This window comes from Argiope bruennichi, chromosome 1 (assembly GCF_947563725.1).
Source record: "Argiope bruennichi chromosome 1, qqArgBrue1.1, whole genome shotgun sequence".
Classification (NCBI taxonomy): Eukaryota; Metazoa; Arthropoda; class Arachnida; order Araneae; family Araneidae; genus Argiope; species Argiope bruennichi.
The window spans coordinates 125,557,538-125,568,954 of NC_079151.1; the positions used below are offsets into that span (position 1 = coordinate 125,557,538).

Below are 11,417 nucleotides of genomic sequence, written 5' to 3' on the forward strand. Positions count from 1 at the left end.
GCCAAATAGAGGATTACGATCAAGAAAATAAAGTCAATATTTGTGAGAAATATTGAATGAAAATGAACAAAGATTAATTTTTTCAACTATCTAAATTCTTTTAATTCAGTGTTATATAATTAGATCTGTTATAAAAATAAAAGAATGCTTTTTATTGATAAATCTTGCTTTTCTGGCATCATCGATGTGCCGGCTTTGATATCAGACAAGTTTGTTTCTACACGTCACGGAATTAAACCGATTGGGATTTAAATGTAAAGCAAGCTTATATTTTGTAAAGAACTTAAGTATGGTATTAGTTTAATCAATTAACTTTAAAAAAATAAATATTGTGTGTATTTTTAGTACATTTATTCTTCTTCGATCAAATTTATGAACATTTCTTTCTGTCGAATATCGCACTAAAGTAATATATTCCAATCAAAATGGAAACCAGAAGAGCTTTAGCGTTTATTTTTGCTTATTGTTTTTCAATCTTTACTACCGTTCATTGCGGTGGACAGACTCTTGTTTTATTAGATAATTTGGCGATAAGAGAAACACATTCTATGTTTTTCAAAGATTTGCAGGGTAAGTTTTTTGTTCTTTTCCAATTTTATGAATGTTTTCTAGCAAAATTATTGTTTATTACCATATTTCTGGTATCGATGATGGCAATTTATTGAAATAATTACTTTTAATTTTTTTTTGTATGAATATTTGAAAGTTTATTTCCATTTCAAATCACTTTAGGTTTTTAAAATCTATACTTTCTGTTATATGAACAATATTTTCAATCCTCTCTTAATATTTATATGTATTGTGGTTGTAGTATAAGATTTTATTATATTAATTTTTCAATATGGATTCAGATAAAATAAATGCAGTTTATTATATCTAGTATCATGGCTTATTTACAATCTTTTTTTAAGTAGGAAAAAAAATGCTTTCATCAAATGACTTGTTGAGAAACTGTATCATTATCTGGTTCCAAATCAAAAATATACTTAGATTTAACTTTGGCATATTTCAATATCCTTTAAATAAACTGACTTATAAAAAATTTTCATTTGCAATTCTGAAGAATCAGAATGAAGGAATTGAAAAAGTTTTTATGGCTGTCATTTTTTTTTTTTTTCATGTCTTACCTGAGGGTTTAAGATAAAAAAACCTTCAATTTTGTGAAATGTAAAAATAATATACATGTATTTCTATGGTTATTTTCAGATCGAGGCTTTCAATTGACTTTTAAAACAGCAGATGATCCCGGCCTATCCTTGATTAAATATGGAGAATATTTGTTTGAGCACTTAATCTTATTTTCACCATCAGTTGAGGGTGAGTATTAATTATTTAGCTTCACATTTCCCTTACCATTTTTAATGCATATCAAACTATTATGGTAAATATGCAGATCGTTATATAAATTTATACCATCTTAATAAATAGGAGTTTTGGAGAGTTTTACCAAAATATCATATTCCTATGATATTATTACTGTATTATATAATCAGAAATGATAATCCCATTTAATATGCCATCTTCATCATTGGAATTCATATCATGATTATGATCTTCATGTCCTATTCTGTTATTATTCCTGCTGTTTTCTTTTACATGATTTTCCTTGACTATCTAATTGATCTTTTCTTTATATATATCCCAAAAGTTTTAAATGTAGCAATAGTGACCAATATTTGTCATAAAAAAATACATTAAAATATAAAGTTTTGTAGCTCCTTCAAACAATTACAGTTTCAGAGCCTGCCTTTTTATGTAAAACTTATAAAATCAAATTTTAATTTTTGTATATACAAAAATTTTTGACATATCAAATATGTAGAAAGTGCATGTACAAAAGTATGATGCCATTTGAAAAATATTTCATTATCCCTCATTTTATAGAAAATTGATTTTAATATCAAAATTATTAAAAAAAATTTTTAATGTAAAAATACAAATCTTTTGAATGTATTCTAAATATTTGAATACAGAGTTTGTTTGGAGCTGACGAACTGGAAATTATTTTACCTAACTGAGAAGAAATATATTTTGATTATGACAATTTACAGATAATGTTCAAAACTAATATAAAATAATGCTCTAAAATTTAAAAAGCTTTTAAGAGGAATATGTTTGAATACTTGACTCTTGTAAATTAAAGAAAACATAGGAGTATCTGAAAAGGCTTTTAAAATCACTTGAAGATACCTAGGCTGCTTCCTACTTTACTTATTTGATAATCTATAATCTGCTCCTAAGATTTTTTTTTTTTTTTTTTTTTTTTTTTTTTACTTATTTTACTCCTAATTGCAGCTAACAAATCTTCATTTTTGCAGTGTAATGAAGTTGGTATATCCTAATTTGGCAAATATTTGCGTCCTTAACTTGAAAATTTGCTTAAAAATTATTTCCATGTTTGTAAGTACTTAATTGTGCAATCATTGGCATTTCCCTTTTCTTTTTTTAAATGGAAAAAAAAAAAAAAATCTCCCCTGAGATCTAGAATTACTGATTTTTCCTTCAAATCAGTTTGAAGATCAATTACTGTATTTATATAAAATGTTAATGTCTTTTTTAACCACATACATAAGACTTTACAGCCTATACTTAATTTATGTGGCTCAGGCTAACATTTGAGTTTGATCTCTATACTGTTACTCTTTCAAGTAGATTTTGTTGAGAGAATCAAAAAATAATTGGACTAAAGTTAAAAACAATTAAATAAACCTATTAAAATAACTAAAAGCAATTGAGAAAAAAAATTCGTAAAAAAACATTGTGATTATGTTGTACAAATGCTGCAACATCTAAAAAATAAATGATTACGCAGAGATTGTTCAAAGCAGAAAAAGGCTGAAGGTAAAATCTTAATTCCTTATGATTTTCAGGTAATGAAAAGTTCATTTTTGGATGAAAATTTGGTTCTCTTAGAGAAAACATCTGTTTTGAATCCCTTCCTGAAGGTGACCCTTGATAAAGTCTTTAGACCAAATTCATTTTTAGTTATATTCCTATTTATTTATTCACTATAATCTTTAGCCTTTTTCTACTTTGAATAATCAGTTTGCCTGAGGGAGCAGCTTTTGATGTAAACTGCATTACTGACATTTTCTTCCTGTATAACTGTAATGTTTGACTGTTACTTAATGCTGTTTTTTATTTCTTTTCTTGATTGTGTTAACTAATAAACATTTTTAGTACTTTTCTGCTATGAGCCAAAATGGCTCGTGTTTAGAAGCACAGTTTCAAATTTACTAAATGTAGCAACTTTATGGTTATGGAACTTATAATTTATATTATGTATTGTTATATTGAATTATATGTTTATAAAAACTATATAATTTGCTCATTTTAAAATTTTTGTCTTTTAGAATTTGGTGGTACTCTTAATGTGAGAGCCATTACAGAGTTTATTGATGCTGGTGGTAATGTTCTTATTGGTGCTAGCTCAAATGTTGGTATGTATTTTCAAGTCTTTTGGTTGAATTTTTGTATTTGTAAATCTGAAAGTTGCAATGATATTCTTACAAATTATTGTTTTTTAATCATCTGTTATTTTCAGCATAGTGAGAAATTTTATGCTTAATTCTTAAAAATTTAATAAATGATAATTAAGTTTGCCTGTGGAAAATAGAATTTCTTCTACATAATCTTTCAGATTTAATAATTTTAAAAATTTTGATTCAGTTGATATACAAATTTAATTTATTGATTGCTATGACTTGATTCATAGCATTAGCATTATTTTTCTCTTAGTTTTCATTAGCAGGCAGTGTTAAACAAAAAGGATATTCGTGCAGATTTCCATATTTATAATAAATATTTGCCTTTTGTTTATTTTATTCTGAGATCCTGACATTATACAGATTTATAAAAATTCTAATAGGACACTTTAAAATATTTCAATTAAATTTATGAATGAAAATGAATTATACAAAACATATCAATTTAAAAACACTATTTACTGAATTTTAAAGTTATAATTATTTTGAACATTAAAATTCCATTTACGAATGTTGTGATATTCTAAAAATCAATGAGGGTTTATTATTATTATTTGTAAAAATAAGCTATTTATTTAAAAAATATATTGCACTATTATTTTTCTAACCTTTAAAAATTCTTCTCAAGATACTTTGAATGTTTTTCTAAAATCCTGATGTGGTTATATGAATTTAAAATGTCTTAACCAAGTTCATGCAAATATATATATATATATATATATAGAAATGTTTTTGTTTTTTTTCCTTTCTTTCTTTCTTTTTCTTTTTATTACAGTGGTTTTATATATATGTAATATTGTAATATTTAATTGAATTTTTTTTTAGTTTCAATTAATTTGCTTTTCTACTAGGTGATTTGATTAGAGAATTAGCAAATGAATGTGGATTTGAAATTGATGAGGAGAACACTTTTGTTATTGATCACCTAAATTATGATATTGAAGACGAAGGAAAGGTAAGAATTAAAAAGTTTGAATATCGTACTTAATATTTTAATAAATTAATGAATTCATACTTTAAAAATTACTTAATGCTAAGCTTGAAAATAATTTGTTAATATTTGGTCTTTGTGCTCCAATTTATAAGATCTATATGTTTAAGAAATCTAAGAGAATTATTGGTGAAAGAAATTATCCATAGAAAAGTAATAATCTTTTTGGAAAGTATCCTCTTGCTATTTTAATTCGTAATTGAAATCTAATAATTACTTGACATTGCAAAGATCTTGTTTGGATAAAAATCTTTAAAAGTTTGTGAAAATACATGGCTATATATAATTTTTTGTTATATATAGTTATGCTGCTTCTAATTACAAAATTCTTATTCACACTTCAATTATATTTAGTTATGATCCATTGTTAAAAATTTGAACTATGATTAATATACCATCAATTCTGGTTATTGATGATTATCATTTTTTTTTCCCCCTCTGTTGCAAAAGGTAAATTTTGGAGCTTAAAAGAATGTTTTTTTATACTGTCTGTTTTTAAAGTTTTATGTAAATATGTTTCAATGTTTATAATTAATTAATTAAATAAATTGCTGAAATTTTTGTGATAGTTAATTTTGCATTTGTTATTTCAATGAATTAGTAAGTCCCATGATGAACAAATTTTTACAGCCAAGTAAGCCGAATACAAGATATTTTTTCTTATAAAATTCCAAATATAGTTTTTATGAAAATATTTAATATTATATAATTGTCCCATAAAAATATTTGAATTATTTTTATAAAGAAAAATTATGCAAAATAATTCTTTCTTTAGCACACTCTAATTGTTGCTGACCCAGAAAACTTAATTAATGCTCCAACTGTAATAGGATCTAAAAATATTGCACCTTTACTATTTAGAGGAGTTGGGTAAGTGTTATATTTTTATCTATCATTAATTAACTTGACATTTTTATTGTGCATTAGTATAACTCAATTTTATTTTGCAGGATTATTTCTGATCAACAAAACTCTTTAATTTTGGAAGTTTTATCTGCATCATCTACTGCCTATTCCTATAATCCTGATGTTAAAGTTAATGAAGTAATTCAACATTTTTCTTTTTTTAAAAAAGGATGTTCAAGTGTAACTAAAAAAAAGACTTCTAAATGTTTTTAATAAAATATGTATAATATGAAAAAAGAAATTTTCTTTATTTCAAAATTGCTAATCTTATTTATTTTTAAAATAGTGCATTGAAGAATTTTGATTCCAATCATTCTCTTTATTTTATCAATTTTTTAAAAATCTAATGGGATTTAATTTTATAAAAAAATGAATTTCTTTCAAGTTTTTATGGAAATGAATTGCTGTTGAATTGAAATTTCTGGAATAATGGATTATTAGCATTTTTCATAGATTTGCTGGAATGGCACTTTTTTTTTATGGTTAATATTCATTTACACTTTTTTTTTTTTTTTTTTAAGTATCTACTTTGAATGAAATAACATTTTTTTTTTTTTTTTTTTTTTTGGCTTTTAGTATTAGTGTTTTATGCAAAAAAAGTGCCATAAATAAATAATATGAAAGTTTGTATAAAGATGTTGCATTTTATTATGTCAGTCAGCTAATAATAATTTAATTTTTTCAGAAATTAAATATTCTGTAATTGTTTTTATTCTTTTGCAGTATCCTCATGCAGTTGGAAAAAATACTTTACTTATTTCAGCCCTTCAAGCTCGCAACAATGCAAGAGTTGTATTTTCTGGTTCTCTTGACTTTTTCAGTGACCATTTCTTCCAATCAGGTGTTCAGAAAGTTCATGGAGGCAAAAAGTAAATTTTTTAGTATTATAACTTGTTTGCTAGAAAGACTTAAAAAATATGTATTTAATAAAAAAAAGTAATTTTATTATTAAATTTTTATAGGCATGATAAATCTGGTAATGAACCACTAACGAAATCTTTGACTCAATGGGTCTTCAAAGAAACAGGTGTCTTAAGAGCTGGTAACGTCACACATCACAAGAAAGGTGAATCAGTACCACCTGAAGCATACACCATCATGGATGAAGTTGTAAGTAACTTTTTTTTTTAATTCAGATTTTAATAATAAATTATTTTTTGGAAAATATATGAAGTTATTCTGAGAACTCAAATAACTGATATGTTAAGTTTGAGTTAACTTTAAGTTTCTCCTCCATTTTTTTTTGCTCCTAAAAATCTAGAAGAAAAAAACTGAGGTTCCTTTTGTCCATGATGTGCAAGTTTTTTTATTTTATTGTGCTTGGTTTCGAATATTGTAAAGAAATGATGTAATATATATGTTGGAACACTTTCTATTAGTAAACAAAACTATTGAATTATATTTACTAATTCAAATCCATGTATCAATTTATATTTGGTCTCTTAAAATTTTTGCCTCTGAACTGTAAGACAGTGAATATTATTTAAAACAAATATTTGTTGTAAAATATGTGTGCATAATATCTATGCATTGCTTAAAACTTTGTATTACAATGTTGGTTATAATAGTTAATTAAGTATAATAAATTTAATTAAACTGGTTTTGAAAACAGCATTTATTAGTATATGAATAGGTAGAGTCTGATTTCTTTAATGTGTAATCCATATAGAAATCTTGAATGTAATCATTTTAAAATTTATTCCATGTGACACCACTTACATGGAAATGCTTGTGATTAAATCAATTAATTGTTAATTGAAAGTATTAAAATAGAGTGCTTTCATCAAGACACTCAAATATTAATAATTTCAGAATTCTAGAGTATCCAAAAGTAGATGAAAAAATTGGAATTAAATAAAAGTATACGAAAATAGATTGATTTTGTTAAGAGAAACAATTATTATGACATGTTTTGCAATAAATTTATTTACCTTATGAGTTATAAATTCATTCTTGAATTTTCTCTTAAAATCTTTTATTTTATTTTTCTTCTAAATTTGAAGATTTATTTAATTTTCTGTACTTTAGCTTTCAGATTACTGATATTCTTTTATTAATTTTTTTTTCATTTACTTTTAATCGCATCTAATATGTATTAATGTTGTTCACTTTTAATGTTTTTATAAAAAAAATTTCAGCCTTTTTTTTTTTTTCCCTTTGAAACAATAATTGCTATGAAATGCAGTTCAATATGATTTCTTTTAATTAACAGGTATATTCAATTGAAGTGGAAATTTTGAAGAATGGGGAATGGATTCCATTTGAAACTTCCGATTTACAATTGGAATTTGTGCGAATAGATCCTTTTGTACGAACTACGTTGAAAAGGAAAGGTAATTTTATTCATTATTTTTATTTTTAATTTAAAAAATATATAGAAAATTTCTCTATCTATTGAATTTGTCTCATTATGTTTCTATTTATTAAGCATAGTATATTAAAACCTGTAAAAATCTGTTTTGTTATTAACCAAATTACAGTTCATTATTATTATTGACTATAAATTTACATATATGACATATTAATATTATAAAAGTCATGAATGAATAATTAGAACTAAATTCTCGTTATATTTTCTCCTATCCCAAAAAATATTTCAGTGTTTTCATTTAATGCAATTCATATATATATATATACACTATTGGCATTTATTCCGCTGAAATCATTCATTGATTTTAGAATTATCAGCAAATATAAGAATATTTTCTTATTGTTTCTAAATTTGTTTCTTCCTCAAATGTTTATTGGTCAGCATATATTATTAGTCAGAAATTTTAAATAGGAAGCACTTAATAGGTATTATGCTTTTGTCCTTTGAGAGAATTAGAATAGTGTTTCCTTTATCTCCCTGTCAATGAAATATGCTCTAAAGCAATCATTAAAAAAATAATAATAAAAAAGAGCCTTTTCTTATATTTTCCCCTTTCATATACATATTATGATAAATAAGTAAAAGAAATTTAATTCAAAAATTGATGTTTTAAATCTTATATTGTCAAATTAGAACTGAAATACTTGAAAGACTTATTATAATTATAAGCTGAAAATATTTATTATTTCAAATGGCATTTATTACAGGCAAGAAATATTATGCTGAATTCAAGTTACCTGATGTTTATGGTGTTTATAAATTTAAAGTTGACTACAACAGAATGGGCTACACACACTTGTTTGAAGCCACTCAGGTAAAAGAATTTCTGAATCTGTTTAATGTATTTACATTTTTTTTTAAATTAAGGATTTGTAACTTATTATATCACACTGTTTATGAAATTCTGATTTTCATTTATTTCCTCATAACTGCTATAATAAATTGTTTCATAAAGCTTTTACTTTAGCATGTAGCTGAAAATTGTCACATTGCAACTTGAGGAGGCTAATACAAACTCTCTTTTATCTTAACAGGATTTAAATATAGATAAGTATCATGTGATCAATAATAAGATGTAAATGCTTCATTTACAATAATAGCTTTTTGAAATTAGTTGTGAATAACTTTTAAAATGTATGGCATAAGTTGTCTAATAATTTATTTTCTAAAGTGAGGAATGTTTTTAACAAAAATCATTTAATTAAGCAGTTTTGATTTCAAAATTCAGTTCAATTCTCTGCTCTCATGTTTCTAAATATATACTATCCGAAAATATAAAGTATGCAATACGATGTTAAACAGGCTATTTTATACAACTAAGTATTTTCATTTTTCTTCATTGTTTAGTAGTGATATCTATTTGACTAAGTGATGGCCATATTGTTTATAAGTGTGGCTATATTCATATTATATCTTTGCAGATATTCTGTTATTTAAATTGTGTATGTTTTCTCAAATATCTTCTACTATAAGGATATTATATGCAAAGAACTAGTCCTATACAATATGCATTATTGAATTGAATTGAGTCTATTGGAGAAGGTTTTGACATCTGAATTTAAAAATTTAATGATTAAAAAATTTTTAACTGACAACATATTGACTTGATTTTTTTTTTTTTTTTTTTTTTTTTTTATTGACATCATAATGAAAAGAATTTCATTTGTGTCTTCTGCACTTAAAAGATATTCATCTTTAAGCAGAAGGCAAAATGATGTAAAGCAGTTTTAAGAAAAGAAAAAAAAAAAATGTAGAATGGAAGCCATTAATAAATGTTGAAGAAAGTTCAGTATAAAAAAATATATATTAGTAAGATGAAAATGCTATAGAGCCATGATACTGTGAATGCTAATATAGAAAACTATTTGTTATATATAATATTTCTCTAACAAATTGCTTTTATTTATACAGAGTTGCTATTTTAAAATTTTTGTATTTTATTTCATATTGTATATTTCTTATTTAGGTATCTGTAAGACCATTGGAACATACACAATATGAGCGTTTTATTCCCTCTGCATATCCATACTATGTGAGCTCATTTTCAATGATGTTTGGAGTGTTCATTTTTAGCTTTGTATTTTTGTACCACAAGGATCATACGAAGGACAAGGCAGAGTAATAATAATACTCATGTTGATTGTAGATATGTTTCTAATAAAAGGACAATTTTTTCAAAATGTGTCTGTATTTGATTCTTAAGAAGGAAAGGAATATGAAATATCTTTCCAGATTTGAACATTTCTGAAAGGGAAAGCAGGCAATGAGTTTTCTAAATAGCATCTTTCATGACTATTTGAAAAATGTCCTATTTTTAGATTTTAGCTGAGTCAGCTTTTATTTCAGATGTATGTAGACTCTGAAATGTGGGAAAAGAAAAATCTACTCTATTTGAAAATTAAGATAAAGTCACAAATTTAAAAAAACAAACAAAAAGAAAACCAGTGTTATATTAATACTTAAATATGATTTTAATTACTTTCCTTTTTGAATAGCTATGAAATTATAAAAAAATGTTGCAAATTGAGAAAATAAAAGCATAAGTTTGTGTTTACAATTAAATCAAAAAAAGATTAAGAATCATTGTATATCTTTTAAAATTTTTATTATTTTTTTAATAAATATTATAATATTTTTTAATAAAGCCTCAAGAATTAATTATTATACATTGTGAAAGTCATTGTGTAATAATGCTTTTTGCTTACTGTGCAAAATGTTTAGTTATTGGTTTCCATGACTACACATTTCAAACTGAGAAATTGTTTTTAAATTCTCTTAATACCAACCAAAAACATTTCGAGCAACTGTGTCATCAACCATTGAGAAACTGAAAATAATTTTGTTAACTTTTATGAACTTTAGACAAACAGAATAAGAGATACAAATAGGAATTCCTTTTTGGTTATTTATTTCAGTAGGAAGTGATCATTTGGAACAAGATTAATATTGTAAATACAATGCTATTTATTAAAATTTATTCATTCCGTACAAAGAAAATAATACATTTTAGATAATTTCCTACCTATACTATAGTAGACAATTAAATTTAATAAATATATTTTGCACAATATTTTAATTATGTTTATATGCATATAAGCAGAAATACATAGGCAGAGAAGTATCAGGAAGCAGCTTATACTATATATTTATTTGGAGTAAATACTAGGTATAAATGAAGGAAATGATAAAGTGCATGGAAGTGGAATTCCACCTTTTTCTGAATAGTTTTGCATATCTAAGTAGTTTTTTACATTTTGTACCATTATTTTTATTACGTGAAAAGTATAAATGTAATGTTATATTTAATTCAGATACTTAATGTATTTCATTATATTTGTATGTGTGAAGGCAACAAGATGACGATTGTAGAAGAAAAATTCCCAAGATTGGGTGTTAATTTAATCATTTCTCTCATTTTTTATAGGACATAATTTATTTCATGGTTGATGACAGTAGAATTCTTATCATTTTATTACATTAAAATTAATTTCATTACTAAGCATTAATTTCATTATTTAAATGAGTGATTGCTAATAATCAAATAATTAATCATTTTTTTAACAACGTACCTTTTGTAAAAGGATATCGCAGAACTTTAATATTTTTTTGTAGTCGAATTCACAAAGTATATATTTTTACAAAAATAAAACATATTTTCACAATA

At 24.3% G+C, this 11,417-nt stretch overlaps 1 protein-coding gene across 1 annotated transcript; it reads left to right on the forward strand.

Annotated features, from left to right (window-relative positions):
* Positions 1–190: 190 nt before the first annotated feature.
* LOC129981458 (dolichyl-diphosphooligosaccharide--protein glycosyltransferase 48 kDa subunit-like) lies at positions 191–9,933 on the forward strand. The gene is made up of 11 exons (XM_056092336.1): positions 191–570; positions 1,207–1,317; positions 3,354–3,440; positions 4,337–4,440; positions 5,252–5,346; positions 5,427–5,520; positions 6,106–6,251; positions 6,345–6,492; positions 7,595–7,715; positions 8,461–8,567; positions 9,720–9,933. Exons 1-11 carry the CDS (start codon positions 426–428, stop codon positions 9,873–9,875), a joined length of 1,314 nt encoding a protein of 437 aa, XP_055948311.1. The 5' UTR covers positions 191–425; the 3' UTR covers positions 9,876–9,933.
* Positions 9,934–11,417: the final 1,484 nt, after the last annotated feature.